This window comes from Drosophila mauritiana, chromosome 3L (genome assembly GCF_004382145.1).
Source record: "Drosophila mauritiana strain mau12 chromosome 3L, ASM438214v1, whole genome shotgun sequence".
In the NCBI taxonomy this organism is placed as follows: Eukaryota; Metazoa; Arthropoda; class Insecta; order Diptera; family Drosophilidae; genus Drosophila; species Drosophila mauritiana.
Genome location: NC_046669.1, coordinates 19,048,352 through 19,065,647, shown reverse-complemented (window position 1 = coordinate 19,065,647; position 17,296 = coordinate 19,048,352). Strand labels below are relative to the sequence as shown.

Sequence of the window (17,296 nt, the reverse complement as noted above, 5' to 3'; positions counted from 1 at the left end):
CGATCGCTGCGGCTGCCGTTGCACTGAGAAAATTTTTTAAAGTTTTTAGATATATATTTTATGAATATAATTTAACAAAAAATTGTATTGCACTTCTTAAATAACTTTAAACATAAAACCAATGTTTTGAAACAAGTTTGTCACTGCCTTACCAATACCATACCAATACCATCTTTTTTCCCAGTGTACTGCTGCTGCGTGGCAGCGACAACAACAGCAACATCCACATCAATAGCAGCAGCAGCTACAACAACAGCGACAGCAAACAGCAAAGAAATGGCCGTTAAAGTTGCCAGGCAAATGGCAAAAGTCAGGGGCGTAGCTCCATCCAGGGTTTGCCCCACTGTTCCAGAAGACCAGCGGAGGCACTAGCTCCCCTTTTGAGCGATACGTGAGCAGTTCCCTTGGCACGTTTTTCGGTTTTTTCTCCTTGTTTAATTTTTTCTTGATTTCTTCGTGTTTTTTTTTTGTTTTTTTGGCGTGGCCGACGACGCCCGTTTGCCATCATAAAAGAAGTCAATTGAATTTAAATTTAAAGTACATAATGGCCAAGTGAAGGAGGTGAGTTGCTCGAACCGAAGGGGAGGGGGGCGGTGGAGAGTGGTGAAGGCAACGCTGCCGCCTTTCGAATTTCACAAAGTCAACCGTGTGGTTTTTGTTGCTGGACTTGGCTTTTTGCTGTTGGGGCTCAAACTCTTTGCTGTTGTTGTTGTCTGTGTGGGATTGAAGACTATGTATAGAGATATATATATATGTATATTTAGGTATTTATGTATTTCATGTACAAGGCCCAGGCACGCAAGGCTTTTGGCTTTCAAGCCAGAGATATGTCCATGTGTAGTTGTGTCCGTTGCTCTTTTGATTTAAACGTGCTTAAATTTAAAGATCAAATTGCTTGGGTTTCGTTTTTATTTTCCTCCTTTTGGGGGGGACTTTTTCGGGGGTGGGCTATTTAGCGGTAGGCCCAGGAATTTTAAATCGTAGACAAGCAAAACCGCAATAATCGGACAGGAATCGTGTAGAAATAAGCAATCGCTGCAGTGAGTCAGAGATTGAAATGTAGTTTTTTGTTGGCGGATATGGTTAGCAATTTATTTAGAAAGCCAGAGACTCGAGTGCACCCACAGATTTACAGGCTGACACACATTTTTCAGCTTTATTCGCATTTCGCCCACCGTTTGGATAATTTCGCTGGAAAAAAATGATTAAGTGATTAGGGGCTTTTGCGGCTGACTAACATTCGAAAACGAAAGACTTAGGCAACGAACTTGTCCATAACCTATTGACATTATGACGCGGCAAGGAGGAGGCTTCTCCCCTTCCCTCTTTACCACTCTTTCTCTCTCTCTCTCTCTGACTAGCTCTCTCCTACTCATTCACTTGCATCTCGCTGACTTCGGTTTGGAAATTTGCATTGTTTGCCAACGTTGCGACCTCCCGATTTGTCTGCCTGCCAAGCAAACGTGAGATGAGTTGGGGTTTGCTCATTTGCCGCCTTTCTGCCTCCGCCGCTGGGAACGTGCAGAGAAAATATTTGACTTTTTGCGCACACAGTTATGGATATATAAATATGTCAAAAGTTTTGTTTGCCTTTCTGTCGCGGCCATTGTGGGAAAGTGTAAGGTTCTGGGCCCGAAGCTCTCGGACGACAGTTTGCCGGAGATCTTATCGGTGGATGGGTAATTAATTGCTTAGGGGCCTGCCCGGGCATCGTATTTGGTGGCAGAGCTAAATAATTTTAGAATTAGTAGCATTAACTGAGCAGTACTGTTTGGGAATTAGAACTGAAATATACGTTGTTTTCAGCATGCCAAATGCTTTCTTGAATTCATTCGACTTTGTCGCGACGGGCAGATAAAAATCATAAAAGGAATATATCGAATTTGAAGAACTGATATTTAGTTAAAACATTAACTTTTTACCTTTTAGGACTAACATATACCGACTACCATATACCCAGCTAAGTTCTCTGAGTCTGAAACAAGTTTCCCAACATTAAAACATAGAATCCATTCACTTTGAGGCTCTATCGATTTCCAGATCATTTCACAATTCAAAGACCCGGCATGGCCATTGTCCGAGATCTCCAAATGACCAGGTTAATAAGCATATACCAGTGGAAACCAGTTGGTCCAACTAGCGGAGCCAAGCCCCTGGGGTGGGAGCTCACTTAGGCCCCTCTAAAAGCATACGCATAGCCAATGGTCGAGGCCATATTTACACTCTCCGTCCGAAAAAATCTATTCAGCCGGAGCCAGAACTAATAAAACTCATTAAACCAAACATGTTTGGGCCAAGACAAAGGCCTCTGTCTATGCCCAATTTGAATAATCTCCTACACAGAGAGCAGACTATGGCCACATCAAATGGGGAACTGGATGGCGGCGAGAACCCGCGAGTCAATAATCTGATTGGGGAGGCGAGTGAGAACAACGTTCAATTAAAAGCAGAACCCAAATTAATGAAATGAAAATAAAAATAAATTAACCAAGGCCTGAACTCGACTTCAAATCTGAACCGAATCCGAATCTGAATCCGAACCCGAAAGAAAGCGGCCGTGCGGCGAAACCAACCAAACCAGCAGCCTCTGAAAAAGAGAGAATCAAAATGATGACTTTTCAGTTCGGAGCGAAACTGTACCCCCCTGTTCGGCATCGGCATCGGCATTGGCATGGGCATGGGCATGGGCATTATAATGATCACCGAGATCATGATGATGCTGCGTGGAAGAGGAAGAACACAAAAGGTGGCTGTGGAACCCAAACCCGAACTTCCACCGGCAAATGGCCAAGATCGATACAATTTTCGAGCAGCATTCGGGTTTTCGGACCCCAAAAGTCAGAGAACAGTAACAATGCCGAGCCACAGATACAAAGATACCCAGATACATATGGCTACATATATACGTATGGCGGCCATAAGGCGGGGGACTGAGACAAAGTCACCTTTTTGGTTATACGGGGAGAGACAAAAGACGTGGAATGGGAACAAGATCATTGCATTTTTGCTGGCTGCTGGCTGTTTTTTGTTTTTATTGCAGCCCCGAAGCCAGTTTCGCCCCAGCCTGGTAACAAGTTTGACTGAAAATTCTAAAAATAATGCCGGCCGGTTTGTCGTTTCCAAAAGAAAATCAAAAACACACAAAAAAGGGGGAATACGAAAAGAAAGAGTGGGCCCAACTCCAGAGATGGTGCATCTGTAGGCGAGTGTGAGTGAGTGAAGGGTAGGAAAAAAATAACCAACACAAAAAAGTAACATTTCGAGGAAGGGACTAAGGATGCCAAGTGCCAAGTCACTCGATTCGGCTTACAGGCAGCTGCAATTGGTCCAGGGATGGAGCACAATTCACAGGTGATTTCCATCAGTGAATCTCTTTTTGTTAGGAAAATTTTTATATTTTATATATATACGTATATAAATATCCATATATATATTTAATTAATGGTACGATGAGCAAATTTAACGTGTGTGTTTTACTGAGCTTTTATCTGGTTTTCATAACAACAATATCATTTTCTAGCTCAAAAATACTTTTATTATAATTATTAGGTTCATGCATATATGTTCAGAGAATGGCAACGCTAAATAATTTAATTTGCAAGTATTTGGGTCATAAAATAAATTAACGAAATTAGTTGTACGTGGAAACTTTAATAAAATATTTTAATACAGATATTTTTAAGATATATTTTATTTTAATTTGTATTAACAAACCAAAGCAGCGAAACATATATCCCAAACTGATAACTAGTCACCTTTTTATACCATAGTGCTGCAGCCCTGAAGCTGACCGATGTTGCATCTTTCCTCTGCACAGCCAGACCAATCTCGGGCCCAATCCCTATCCAGTCCGGTCCGGTCCGGCTGGCTTTGGTCATGAGTCCCTAGTGCCCAGTGCCCGGTGCCTGGGCCCTGATGATCATGACGCTGCTAAATGTGGCCGGTGGTGCCCAGCATGGGGCAGGGGCAGCCGGTTCAGTCTGTGGTGCTGTCCCCCCCCCCCCCCCTCCGCAGCCCACAGTGCTTGTTTGCAACAAGTAACGCGCAGAGGAATCTGTATTTGCCGGGCCAAAGAGTTGCTTACCTGCGGAGGCCGAGCTACCTGTGTCCAGGTAGGCGTATGCATGTGTGCCTGTGCCCTATCCACATCCTTCGTCTCTGCAGTGGATGCAGCAGCCAGCGGTCAGCGGAGGCAGCGCAGCATCGAACCATCATTATATTCAGGTATACACGTCTATATATGTGCACATATATACACTCTTTATATAAGGGTCAACAGATTGTGATTGTCTCTCCTGGTATGACTCGGCATCTTGCTCTTGGTTATGGGGTAGCTAGGCGTCGGGCTCTTCTGCCATTGCTTAATGGTTTTAGGAAATCGAAAATTAAATAATTTATCTCGATTTTATGACGTTACAAGCAGGTTTTGATGCCCCTCATCCCCATCCAGCACGCGATAAATCTCCGGCTTACAATCAGGAGAAATGCTGCCAGAACAAAAGCCCACATGTCCATTGCGTTGCCTTCGGCTCGCCGGTGATTTGAATAGCCACAGTTCTAGTGCCACAAAAAGAGCGATGCTGCCAGTGGTCCCTGACCCTCGTCGTAATCAAAGACGCCCAATCGAGTATGGGGGGGCTATTTTTGTAAAACCCCAACTCGACTTGCTCATTATTTTGACGCTTTTTGGCTGGTCATCGCTCTCAAGTGGCTCATTCGGGTCGAGATTGATTCGAAAGAAAGGTGCAGAGAAAGTGGTAAGGAGGCAGTGGACTTGGACCAAGTGGGTTGTTGCTGGACCTTCGCTTAAACACAGAAAAAAAAAAATATTTTTTTATTTTTATATAATGGGATACATGCTTATAAGCAAGAAGTTTGTAATTTGCATAAACGGATTCTAACTCCCATTATACGCATCCTATTTTCAGTTACAACAAGACAGAAGCCAATAGTCAAGCCCCTCGACTATCAGATACCCGTTACTCAGCTAGAGGAAAACGCAATTTTGAACACAAAACAAAAGGAAAAAATTTTTAACGTTTCATTTTCGTAATTGTAATTTAATAATTAAAGGGACTCATATTCTCATTTAGGGTTATTTCTGTTTGTGTTCTGTGTACGTAAGAGGAGCATGCCCAGCATTTAATGGCATATCGATATAAAATTGACAAGTCAAACTATTTCCAAAACAGTGGGCGTGACAGTTTTTGACGTCGATGGTACCCCATTTACTCTACGAGCATATACTGTTACACAAACTTAAAAAATTAATAATTAATAATAGAAAATAAAAAAAAAATAGAAAATAATAAAATTCGAAACGATGTCACAATATTAAAAAGGTAATATATTTGAACATTTATGAGTTTTTAAAGGTGTACTGATTTTTTGTTAGGGGAAATGAATCGCCTTGTATCTTTGGTCGCATGTGCTCGGATCGGTGTGCGATTGATGGAAAAGTTTTCGGCTTAATTTTAGCAGGCAGCTGGTACAGTTTTGATAATGGCCAAGATACTTTGTGGTCATTTCGATGTGGCTTAAAGTTGTTTATATATAGGTATAGTACAGTATAGGTATACTCTGCGAAACGTTGAAGACATTTTATCTAGCCACTAAATCTTACTCAACTGTCACTCGATTTCGACTCGATTTAGAAGCTCTTTTGTTTACCTAAAATTTACCCTGTACGCATTTGCAAAATGTTTGTGCCACACTCTTTAGTAGAAATCTAAAGGATTTGGCAACCAAATATTTTGAAACATTCAGTGCGCTCTTTTTGCTTATAATTTCCTATCGTTCGTCAAATTTTATGAATATTTAACTAACTAACTAAGGGTAAAGTGTTATCGGCCTTAGAACTGGATTCGTACTAAAGAAAATAAAAAAACATTGCCGAGGCGAGGGAGATTTCAAAAAGTTCTCTTGATATACCTTTACCTATTTATTAAAAAAAATAATACAATAAAAATATTAAATGCTTTTTGAAAATTGTGAGTGACAACTTGCAGTTGCTGTTTGTGAGCGTGGCCAAAATGATTTTGGCATATCGATAGAAATTGACAAAACAAACAATAAGATATTGCAAATTAATTCCAATATTTTTCAAAAGTGTGTTCGCTTTGGTAGGTTTTGAAGTGCTGTGGGATTGGCAGTAATACAATCTGCATGCTTTATCTTAAATTTTTAAAGGGGGTAATTCCGATCAAGAATAAATATACCTAGTTTATAGTCGGCAACTTGCCTGGTAAATACGAAACTGTGTTAATTCGGCCATTCGTCCGATCTTTACTAAATAAAGCCTGTAATTCTGACCTACAATAAGATATGTACATATAACAAATTGAGTGATATGCGCACGTTTTACAAAAGGTAGAAACCCCGAATTTTAAAGATTTTATGTTTCCCCATATATAGATTCCATGAAAAGCTCCATCACCTCATTGCCATCTTCTGGCTAATAACTCACACAATACCATTGTGTACAAGAATATAGTAACACGTATCATGAATACGATTGAATACAATCAATATAAATTTAAGTTAATTCTAGGTTTATTTGGCTTATTCAGTAAAAAACAAACTTAAGGAAACCCTAAAGACCTTTATTATTTTTCTAGTAGAGCACCACCTCCTCAATCCCATACCAATTTGCAGAGTACATCGGTTTCGCCTGACGTTTCTCCACGACATTTGTGAGCAGCGGCAGCAAATTGGCTAAATCGAGTAAACTTTCTTCGTAGAAGGAGAGTAAATTGGCCCATTCGGAGAGCGTCTCGAGCAATGCCTGGTCCTTGGAAATAATCAGCAGGGTGCAATGAGAGGTCAAAATGCAGCCAAGCCACTGGAGGGCCTGGACTTCCGTTTGCATTGGCGAGCAATCCAGACTGGGTCGTTCCTCCAACTGGACATTGGGGTCATTGACCAGATCGAACAGGTGTCTCATCAAGAGCTGGACATGGGAGAGCTCCAGTCGGTAACGCAGATGCTCCTCGATGCCGCCGGCATGAAATCTGCAGGCTAGCACTGCATTTAGCAGCTCCTTGTTGGAGTAACTCTTAGCCGTTGGTACAGCGTTGGAATCGCCATTAATAGCCTGACGAGGCTTGCATTTATCTAGAGCATAGCGCAGTGACCAGGCTAGCATTCTCTCCGATATGTTGCTGTACCGCCTAAGACACATCAGGACGTGCTCTGTGTTGTCGGTCTTGATGAAAAGTGTGAGAATCCTTTCGATGATCTCCTCTTCGCCTGCTCCACTTCTCTCCAGCTGCCGGACTAAAGCCTGTACAGCTGTATTATTCGGCCCCTTGTCAAAGAAGTTCGTCATCAGAGTGACACTCACGTCCTCCAGCCCATTCTCGCAAGTGGTCGCCTCTCCATGAACATGCTGTTTGATGATTTCGTCGATCTCTTGATCCACTACCTCGGGAGGATCGTAGGCCAACTCTCGGCCATCAGCTTTTTGGTAGTCCAAGTTGGGCATTTGCTTATTTATATGGGATTTTACAGCTTTATAGTTTAAGGATTTCGTACTACCATCAAACTTAATAAGCGACTCCAGATACTCCTCCTCGTTTATGTGATCCAATTCAATAGGCGAGAGGTGAGTATCACTAAACTGGGAGCCCAACATGTCCACCAGCACCTCCCGGTTCATTCGGTAACGCACCGCCGCTATATTATTTCCCATGGCCAACAGGATGTGCTCATTCCCGGCCCAAAGGCGAGAGAAGTCCAAGTACACTTTGAAGTACTGCTTCGCGTTGACCACTTTGAACTGAGTGTTATAAACCAACAGCGAGGCGCCCTCCTGGCTATAGTTGGCGCCGTAGATGGCAGCAAAGTTTCGTGAAACTCCGTGCACGGATAGCTTGCTCTCCACATTCAGCTCGGCCAGCATAGACACAAATTGTCCTGGGGATCGCTCTGATGTGCCCTCCGCAAGGTTCAGCATGAAGATGCGTTTGTCAGACCCTGTAAAATTCAATAAATTTTTAGTTTTCGTTCTTACATATTATTTTATCAGAACTGATCCTCCACACTGATATACCGTTAGTTACTTACAAATGGTCAGCAACTGAGGATCTGCATCGCCCTCAACGACAGCATACCCCGTGAGGCGAACCTCTTCCCGTTTAATAAGGTACTTCCGCCGGTTTGCCGTGTCCAGGGAGAGGCGGATGAGCTGCAGTTCGCCGGTGGCCTTTGTTTCCTCGAAATATGTGAGCACCTGCTGGCCCTGGGCCAACGCGTAGACTGTGGGCTTGCTGATGACCTTGCTGGCGGCCAGGGCCAGTTGCTCAGCCGTATCCTCCTTCTGGTCCTTTCTCGAGGCCAACGCCTGGGAAAGGGTTTGGCACTCGCCATCGCTGTAGAGGATCAATGCCTCCTGTAAGGTTGCCACCACGTGAGCGATGCTTTTCTGAAACTGCAAGGAAATGGTATTATCCACAATTAAATGATGAGTTTTAGCTGCCCATACCTTGAGCTTCTTGCACTTAGACACATCCGTGGTGTCCACGTCCCAAAGCCGCAGTGCGTGATTTCCAAAGACGCCCACATACTTCTGGCTGCTGGGATCGTATATAACCTTGGAGGATAGCTTTTCCGGCAGGGACCAACTGAGCAACTGTTTTTGTGTGCTGATCTATAAGGAAATCGCGTTTGTTACATGGGTTTGTTACATTTTGATATTTTGGTGTCCAAACTCACGTTCAAAACAACCACCACGTTGCGCGCCAGCGTGGTCACCACATTGCCATTTTCCCTGTCTGCAGCTAGGCCCAGAAACTCCTTGTGGTCGGGGATGGGAAACAGGTTGTAGTAGGACAGGAACTTGGACATTATTTAAGCGAATTGAAAACAATTGCAGCACGTGCAAAGTGGCATCCAAAACTGATTCACAGGGTGATTCGTGCGATTGAAAGCAGTGTTTTGGTATTTAAAATACCGAAAGTAGGGCTACCAGACCTCTGCGAAATACGAACACAAATGGTTGCCGGACCTGCCACGTGCTATCGATAAGAGGAAGAGACAGAAGAAGAAGAGAAATGGGTGGAAAGACAAAACAAGCGCCGCGCACCAAAAATAATGCCAAGGTAAGGCGTAGTAAGGTATTATTATGTTATTTAACCGTGCCCCCGACCCCCCATCATCTAGCCCTCGAGCAGCAGCCGAACCGCCGAGCTGCTGGGCAGTTCCACGCCCATTTTCGTGGGCTTCTCGGCGCAGACGGACGGCGGTGGCCTGGTGCCATTTGCTCCGGGATTCGCCAGCGCCGAACAAATGCCGGACAGCTTTGATGCGGCCATCAGTCCGCAAACGCAGATCATCCTGCGAAAGCTGTCCAAGAAGGATCCAATGACGAAGAAGAAGGCGCTGCAGGAGCTGCACGAACTGATCGAGCAGTCGGACGTGGAGGTCCTCAAGAACATTCTGCCGCTGTGGCCCAAGTACTACCTGAATCTGGCTAGCGATCCAGACCACACTGTTCGCGAACAGACGCAGACTGTGCTGCAGTTGCTCATGGCCAAGTGCAAGAAGGCGATGGCTCCATACCTAAAGTTGCTTGTGCCCGTTTGGCTGGGCAGCCGCTTTGATACCTACGCTCCGGCGGCCAGCATTGCGAGCCAATCCTTTCGAGACACCTTTGCTGGCAACGCCAACCGATCTCGGGAAGTCTGCATGCACTGTCAGGTGGAGATTCTCGAGTACGCCACACGCAACCTGACCTTTCACACAGCCGCTACTTTGTCGATCGGGAAAAGTCTCACTCCGGAGGATGCGGAACAGAAGTACCAGCGCGTTATCATCAGTAGTCTCAAGCTGTTGTCTTTCTTCATGGAGCAAACTGCGCAGACGGAGGAGCTCAGCCAGGTCAAGGAGAGCTTCGGCACCCTGGTGGCACACCAGAAGTTCTGGAGCTTCGCCAAGCATAAAGTGCCTCCCATAAAGTAAGTAAACTGACAAGTCATTTACCATTTATGTAATTTCTAAGTACTGTTTTGCATTTTATAGGGCCGCCTGGTTCGAGTGCATATATCACATTCTGCAATCGGTTGCACTTTCGGATGTAATCACGCCTCAGAAGACGCAGCTGACTAACCTCTGCTTCCAGTTTATTGACGATGCTGATCCCGTGGTGGCTCCTCACATTTGGGGGTGCGTTCTGCTTCTACAAAGTAATTACGAAGATTGGTAAGACCTAGGATCTATTATAAGTAAATTCCAATAATTAAGATTAAATTTTTAGGTTTGTTCCACTGAACATTCGCAAGACTCTTCTCCCCAAACTTTCGTCGTTGCTCCAAAATGGTTTCAATCGCAACGCCCAGGCCATCTGTCCCAATCTGCTGCCATTTTTGTCGAAAGTTACACAAGCATCCCTTCAGGACCTGGATATCTACGATTTCTATCAGCGCTTCTTTGACGACATGAAGCTGGCAGTCACTAAGAAATTCGATCCACCGCTTTCCAAATCCGATTGCATTGTGATACACAATGCCTATTTTGAGTGCCTACGCTTCTTGCTGCAGCAGATTAACAACAACAAAGAGCGAGAGCAGAAGGAGGATGAATTTTCCACTAGCCTACTCGATAACAACGTACTTGAACCTATTGGCTGGCTGCTCAAAAGCGATAGTCCGCATGTAAAAATCTTCTTCCAGCACAGTTCTGCCCTGGTGGCCTTCTGGGATCGTCAGATTAATAATAAATTGGATAATGGTGGCCTATATGCCAAGTTGCTGAACAAGTTCTGGATACGCATCTTTGAGCTGGTCACACAAGACCTCTCGGCCGAGGAGGTGAATGAGCAACTGCTAGGACATGTCTTGCTTTTAGTGCAGGATCTGCACATGGCTAATCCTAGCCTGGAGTCGCCGAGTGTTAAGTTTGTGGAGGAGCCAGACGGTAAGATGGAGAAGAGCGAACCCACAACACCAGTTAAAAAGGCTCAAGAAGCTGCTGCTTTTATACAAAAGGAACTGAAACAGTTGGTTATAAAGTTAGTGAGAATATGCCTGGATAAGGCCAAGAAAGGCAGTGGGAGTGGTACTTCGACCTCGCGTTACATCGAACAAATTCGTACGCTTACAAAAATGTTTAACGATGCCGCGTTCTACAAAAGTCTAACTGATGATGGAGACCTGGCGTCGGCGTTAAATAAATTTGTGTCACTGCTAGGGCAACTAAGTTGTGACGCCTGTGAATCTGTGGTGGAGATCGTGTTTGAAATCCTGCCGCTGCTAGAGACTGGACAACGCTTTAAATATATTGAAAACACTCTCATGAAGGTAGTTACCCATTTTAAAATGTAGAACGAATTCTTAACACTACGTTTCTTTACAGCTTCCACAACATGGTGTGCAAAATCTTTTGCTCCATCGTCTACTATCTTATCCCCTGTGCACCGAGGCCGCCGTGAGGCAAATGCTCAGTGGTCCGGAAACTTGTGAAATGATTGCGCGGATAGCTGAGGAGGTTGTTGTAGACAACGATCGGGAGAAGCTGAACTTGCTTCACAAGTGCTTTTTCCAAACTGACACGGGAGACATACTCATTAATGCTAAAACTGTGGATAAAATACTGCTGTCCATGTGCGGACCCTTGGAGCAACCGGTTGTGGATGACGCGGTGGAAGTGTGTGGCAGTTTTATTGCCCAGATAATGCCTGTGATTTGCAGCAACAATAACTCTTCGCTGCACGTGCGCCAACAGATCTTCCTTAAGCTGTTCAAATTCAGTTTGGAGCATCGTCCAGAGGATTATCTGTCGGAGGATACTCTGTGGGAAATTACCACTTGCTGGCAGGATGGACTTTCTAGCAAAGATATTGAAATCGATGATGACATGCTAAAGTGTTGTGCAGGAATTGTTGAGGGTTTGGCAAATTCAGTAGAACTTAAAGCGGATACTTTGGATGGAATGGCAGAGGCGATGGCCAAGTTTGTTATTTGCTCAACGGAAAATATTGAAGATGAGCATAAGCGCTCGGAGCGTATTGATGAAACTATAACTGCTCTTCTGGAATCGCCCCTGAAAACAACTGACAAGGTGCAACAGTTTGAGAAACATTGTGTACTACTAGAAGCCTTGCAAGGATCTGTGACTGCGGGAGTTCCGTTCGAAAACGCTTGCCTCTCAAGGAACGAAATACTACCATTGCTTCAACGTTCCACACTAAACTTTGCTACAATCTACAAGCTCGTCTATCAATTCCCACCACCTCAAGACACCAACGACCCAGAGGATGAGTTGACCGAGGACTACTGTGATCCAAATGCTGATGTGCTCAAAAAATGGAACGAACCCTTAATTGCAGAGCTTTTACAGTGCATTCGAGTGGCTGGATCAGCAGAATGCTGGCTGGAAATGTCAGACTTGCAATCGTCGACAGAGGAGTTAGTGTTGATCCTTTCGGAGAAAGTGCAAAGCTTTATGGGCAACAGCAGCGATCTGGTTGCAATAGTAAAGGAGCGTCTTCAGCAAGCGGCAGTGCAGCAGTCCAGCGTAATTGACTGCCGTCTTTTGAGTTACCTTCGATTTTGCCCACAGTATGCGGCTTTCGAAGAAAGTGCCTCCATTTTGCTACATGAAGATCTGTCAGAAAATCTAGTGACGCAGGGAGCGCTCAAGACCTATGTAATAGCCCTACAGGTAGGAATTCTAAAAGAAATCCAAGAACACTTATTAATGTCTTATGTCTTACAGTTTCTCTTGCCGAAGCTCTCTCAAAAAGCGATTACTCTTAGTTCGGCGATTATGGGAACAGAACCACCTGAAATTTGGGTTAAGGCAGCAGTGTTTCGTGCTCTAGTATTAAACAATTTTGAAGGCGATGTGAATGAGCAAACGGATCGCAATATAATAGTATCAGCCGTACAGTTTCTGACCAGCATAGGGGAAAAGCAAGCTAGCCAAAAGGACTTACTCCATTATAATGTGTAAGACAATACGATTCTCGTAAAAAGTATATGATTTAAAACCCAAGTTTGTATTTTTCAGAGAAATTCAAAGGCAACCCTACGAATCAGTTATAAATACAGTGGAGTTCATAAAGCTTTTAACTGAAGTTTTAAAACGTTTTCCGCACGAACTGAGCATAAAGAACTGGGACGCTATACGCATTGGCCTTAGCTCTTGGGTGCTTTCTGTTTCAAAATCTATAGCGCAATACCAAGACCCAAAGGTAGGCTTTATAAATAAATTTCCTTCGAATTAATAATAATATATCTTTAATTGCAGACTTCGCTTTTTATTGTGGCTGTTTATCAATTGTTTGCCGCCTTAATTGAATTCATACGCTCCGAGAAGCAAAAGAGTTCCACGGAATTACTCAAAAACATGATCGACGAATGGGACTCTTTGTTTGCCAAGGAAGTCAATTTAGTGCTCTTTAAGTCATATTACCTATTGACCCACGAGATTAGTGTGAAACCAGGATTTCAGGCATGCTATGAGGCCTTACTAGAACAAATAACACCGGCCATAGAGCGACTGGACTACAGCTTTGTGTACTCGGTAATCAAGTGAAATATTTTGTGGCTTTTCTATAGCTAATAACTTTAAAATCTTTTTACACTTCAGTTCTGCAAGTCAAATAGTAACATCACCTTGGATCACCTCTGCAATTTCCTCTTCAAGCAACTTTATAGTTTCCAGCACTCGGTTCGATTAAGTGCTGTACACTCGCTTCGCCAATTAACGCCCCACTTTGTGGCGGACGACATAGAGCTGAATGAGAAACAAAGCGAGAGTCTAGACGCCAGCAAAACGATTTGCAAGTGGCACTTCCTCAATCGCTTTGAGGACTATCTAACACGCTACGATGCACTGATAAGTAAATACCTGGAAGAGTTCACGTTCAAGCTATCAGAGCTGGATGATCTCGAACCCATCGACAGACACAATGCACTGAGTTACCTTTTCTTATGGGATTGTATAATCAATGCTTGCGCTAAGTCTCCAGTTGCATTGCGCGCTGTTTACACCAATTGGCTGAATGATAACAAATACGAAGAGGTTGGAAACAATACATTAAATTTACTATTAATTTTTAATTTACACTTTTAATTTCATTGCTCCACAGAATTTTCTACACTTCCTTTTCCGGGCCATGCCCGTGGACATACTTAAGAACCACGGTGCCAAGGTCCACAGCAACGGCGTTTACAAAGAGCTCACCTGGTCTCAGCAGAAGGGTAAGCTGAACCTGTACTTAAGCAATTACTGTTTCCTCCGAAATATCCGTATTGAGAACGTCTGGCAAGTAGTCCTCCCCATATTCATAGTCGTCATATTCAGCGGCTCCGTGCTCGACATCGTGCATCATTTCCTCTGCATCCGCCTCATCGGATACTGAAATGAAATCTGACAAGGGCACAAACTGTTCGGGATCGTTCTCTGCCATCATCTGTCGTTTTACAGGTATTTGCTGAGGTGTCAAGTAAATGTTTAAGTTTGATATGAACTTGTTAACCCAAACGGTTAGGTTGTTGGCCAATATCCTCTGATACTCTTGTAAATTACTGGTCGTATAGAATTCTTGATCTTTTGATGATTTAAATTAGTTTAATTTCGAAGTGTTCCAGCTAGATTCAACTTACCTGTAAATTCTCGAAGTCTTTCAAGAATTACGCAACATAGAGGGGAGTTCTCGTCAACAATAAACTGATCATTGAGTAGAAAATCCTTCATTTCCTCGAACAGTACGCAAATTATCTTTTGCATCTGCTTGCGCTGGCGCAAAATGATTCGTTTTTTCAGACCCTTGCATCGTCGCTTTTGGACGCGCTTCGCTGCCCTGCGCTGACGCATCTCCTCCTCCATGTACTCCAAAGCTTTCTCCATTGACATGGCTTCTACCGGAGGTTTGGGTTTCATCTGGTTCTCTAGAGCCGCTATGTGACGCGGCGAGAGGTAATCCTTGAAGAAATTGTATGTGTCACTAACTCGCATCGGGTGAGGATCGGCAAGTCGTTCAACCCGTGCTGTACATTGGTTGACGTAGATCTTTTTGGTGTAGTAGCGCGCCTGTTTGGCCAACTGGGGCGAGGAGAAGTCCTTCTTGGGTGTAGCTAGAAAACATATGTGTTCCTCGCGGGACAACACGTCCCGGTCGATGATTATTTGTCCCGTGTGCTGGCAGGGTACATAGCAAGGATGGTAGCGGGGACAGACGCAGATGAACCTTCAGGCCAATGTAAATAATTGGTTTTAATCAAATCGTTTATATTTTATAGTAAATCGTGTTTTCTTTTCCAATTACCAATGCGTTAACAGTCTGATTTAATTTATAAAAACATTCCAAAAGACAAAGCAATTACGACAATATGCATGTATTGGATATGGAAAGACTTACTCACCTGTACAATGCCTGCGTCTCATTGGGGGAAAACTTAACTAAGCGGCGAATGCGTTTGGCACGAGTCTCGCGCACATGAACCATGGCCAGGCGAGCATTGAGCTCGTCCGCTACAGTTGGTCCATCCTGCTCAAACTCCTCAGGCTTGTGCTCCTTGCGCGTATCGCACTGCGTCTTCAGGAAGTTTATGGCTTCGGCCACCGAAGTCTCGCCCTCAAGTTGAATGCGCTTTGGCTGCGGCATCTCGGAGGGTATATCCTTGAAGCTTATTTGGTTTGCCATGCTTTTAAATAGAACGGAAATACAAAAAAATAATAGAAGGGGATCAATACACTGAACGGTAGGAGACTAATGATTTAAATGAACTTTTTTTTTCTATATAAACATAATTTGACTACTCGCAGCCTGGCTTGCCTTGTTAAATTGGTCGTTCCATTTTGCAGATCGACAACTACCCCTGGAGCGATATGTCTGCCACTTGTACACGGAGGTGCTCCGCAAGCTGCCTGCCGTGGTGCGCAGGTGGTGGAACGCCACTCAGTCCAGGCAGAAGAACTTCATAGACAACCTGACCACAAACTACGTGAGTTCTCTGATTTGCAGCGAGGAGCTCAAGGCGATCGCCAATCGCAAGGAGAAGCACGAGAATATGCAGGTAAGCGGCTGTGTCCTTTCGAGTCTTTATTCTTGCTCTGTGGTGCTTAGCCGGAGGGAAAAAACCACGGTAATGCTAATCAGCAGTATAATAATGACAATAACGCGAAATATCTCAAGAGGCACCATATCTCTGCTAGAAAGGATATAAGTGTGCTTTCGCTATGTGATTCTCCTTTGAATACAAATACTTTGGATATTATGTAAATCCCAAACAATCATAGTCTACTGAACATGTAAGCAAAGTTGACATTTTTCCTATTCAAGGTTACCGTTCACTCCTCCACCCGCGAGGTGCTAGCGGTCTATGCCATCGATGAGGCCCGCATGGAACTTGTAATAACGCTGGCTCCCAATTATCCACTCGGAGCTGTTAAGGTCGAGTGTGGCAAGCAGATCGGCGGACGGGCTTCCTCCCGAAATGTGGGCATGCAGTTGACCATCTTCCTGACACACCAGGTATTTATTGAAACATTTCGTATATAACTCGATGTCCGCTGAATAATAATATTAAAATTGTTTTATGCAGAATGGCACCATATATGACGGCCTAACTATGTGGAAAAACAACTTAGACAAAAAGTTCGAGGGCGTTGAGGAGTGCTACGTGTGCTATACTGTAATCCACCAGGAGACTTGCCAGCTACCCAAACTAACGTGTAAAACTTGCAAGAAGAAATTCCACGGACCTTGTTTGGTAAGATTTCTCCACGCTGCTATTTTTTCTCCGATCTAACGAAACGATTAAATTTTTTAGTATAAATGGTTCACCACAAGCAGCAAGTCCACCTGTCCCATTTGCCGCAACGTCTTCTAGATGAGTGTATATATTATTAACAATTTTAGCAACACGTATTAAGCAAAAGGCACAACAAAACCATTCGATATAGGAAATAGTTTCAGGTCTCACAAATTGTAAATCAGCAATATTAATAAATCTTACAATGTTTTAATGTTCTTGAATATATATTTAGTGCAGGGATTGAATTTATTTAATTGTAAAAACATGATGGTGCATTAAAATTATACAAAAATTATAAAGCTTGAAACGAAGTATGTCGTGGAAGGGTAATCCATAGCACATAACAAGTTTGTTTGACCAAATCAGTTCTCAAACAATATCAGTACTCGCAACAACACTGTACAATATACAATTTTACAACATTTTTAATGCTGTGAGCGGATAATCAAGAACTTTATAAATTATGGCTACAAGAATAAAAGTAATGGGTCAGTGCCCATATTGTAATCGTCATGTGGCCAAAGACTTAAGACCTA

At 43.7% G+C, this 17,296-nt stretch overlaps 3 protein-coding genes and 1 long non-coding RNA gene across 6 annotated transcripts; 2 read left to right on the top strand and 2 right to left on the bottom strand.

Moving 5' to 3' along the window:
* Positions 1-1,685: 1,685 nt before the first annotated feature.
* Positions 1,686-5,375, top strand: LOC117140093. Of its 3 annotated transcripts, XR_004459396.1 has the most exons (4): positions 1,686-3,351; positions 3,771-4,224; positions 4,424-4,757; positions 4,929-5,375. It is a non-coding gene; the product is annotated as an uncharacterized LOC117140093 (long non-coding RNA). The 3 variants fall into 3 exon arrangements; XR_004459398.1 differs by lacking the exon at positions 4,424-4,757; XR_004459397.1 differs by lacking the exons at positions 1,686-3,351; positions 3,771-4,224 and adding an exon at positions 4,283-4,298 and having other exon boundaries at positions 4,929-5,369.
* A 1,155-nt stretch (positions 5,376-6,530) lies between these two features.
* Positions 6,531-8,910, bottom strand: LOC117140092. The gene is made up of 4 exons (XM_033302848.1): positions 8,713-8,910; positions 8,483-8,647; positions 8,065-8,428; positions 6,531-7,974 (listed from the first exon to the last, which is right to left on the bottom strand). The coding sequence occupies exons 1-4, from the start codon at positions 8,842-8,844 to the stop codon at positions 6,614-6,616; spliced, it is 2,022 nt and encodes a 673-aa protein (XP_033158739.1). The 5' UTR covers positions 8,845-8,910; the 3' UTR covers positions 6,531-6,613.
* A 102-nt stretch (positions 8,911-9,012) lies between these two features.
* Positions 9,013-16,975, top strand: LOC117142053 (E3 ubiquitin-protein ligase listerin). Its single transcript, XM_033305928.1, has 14 exons — positions 9,013-9,098; positions 9,160-9,953; positions 10,018-10,197; positions 10,253-11,294; positions 11,350-12,657; positions 12,712-12,944; positions 13,006-13,189; positions 13,246-13,521; positions 13,588-14,022; positions 14,090-14,201; positions 15,808-16,019; positions 16,286-16,477; positions 16,548-16,715; positions 16,776-16,975. Exons 1-14 carry the CDS (start codon positions 9,051-9,053, stop codon positions 16,833-16,835), a joined length of 5,244 nt encoding a protein of 1,747 aa, XP_033161819.1. The 5' UTR covers positions 9,013-9,050; the 3' UTR covers positions 16,836-16,975.
* LOC117142056 lies at positions 14,018-15,693 on the bottom strand. The gene is made up of 3 exons (XM_033305930.1): positions 15,366-15,693; positions 14,607-15,190; positions 14,018-14,550 (listed from the first exon to the last, which is right to left on the bottom strand). Exons 1-3 carry the CDS (start codon positions 15,644-15,646, stop codon positions 14,219-14,221), a joined length of 1,197 nt encoding a protein of 398 aa, XP_033161821.1. The 5' UTR covers positions 15,647-15,693; the 3' UTR covers positions 14,018-14,218.
* Positions 16,976-17,296: the final 321 nt, after the last annotated feature.

Bases quoted from the DNA above. Each gene is read 5' to 3' on its own strand.
- LOC117140092 (XM_033302848.1), bottom strand. From the start codon at position 8,844: ATGTCCAAGTTCCTGTCCTACTACAACCTGTTTCCCATCCCCGACCAC. The intron at 8,648-8,712 runs GTGAGTTTGGAC...ATTTCCTTATAG, and splicing joins ACGTGGTGGTTGTTTTGAAC to ATCAGCACACAAAAACAGTT. The intron at 8,429-8,482 runs GTATGGGCAGCT...ATTTCCTTGCAG, and splicing joins CTAAGTGCAAGAAGCTCAAG to TTTCAGAAAAGCATCGCTCA.
- LOC117142056 (XM_033305930.1), bottom strand. From the start codon at position 15,646: ATGGCAAACCAAATAAGCTTCAAGGATATACCCTCCGAGATGCCGCAG. The intron at 15,191-15,365 runs GTGAGTAAGTCT...ATTGGCCTGAAG, and splicing joins GAGACGCAGGCATTGTACAG to GTTCATCTGCGTCTGTCCCC. The intron at 14,551-14,606 runs GTAAGTTGAATC...AATCATCAAAAG, and splicing joins AAGACTTCGAGAATTTACAG to ATCAAGAATTCTATACGACC.
- LOC117142053 (XM_033305928.1), top strand. From the start codon at position 9,051: ATGGGTGGAAAGACAAAACAAGCGCCGCGCACCAAAAATAATGCCAAG. The intron at 12,945-13,005 runs GTAAGACAATAC...TGTATTTTTCAG, and splicing joins GACTTACTCCATTATAATGT to AGAAATTCAAAGGCAACCCT. The intron at 16,716-16,775 runs GTAAGATTTCTC...TAAATTTTTTAG, and splicing joins AATTCCACGGACCTTGTTTG to TATAAATGGTTCACCACAAG.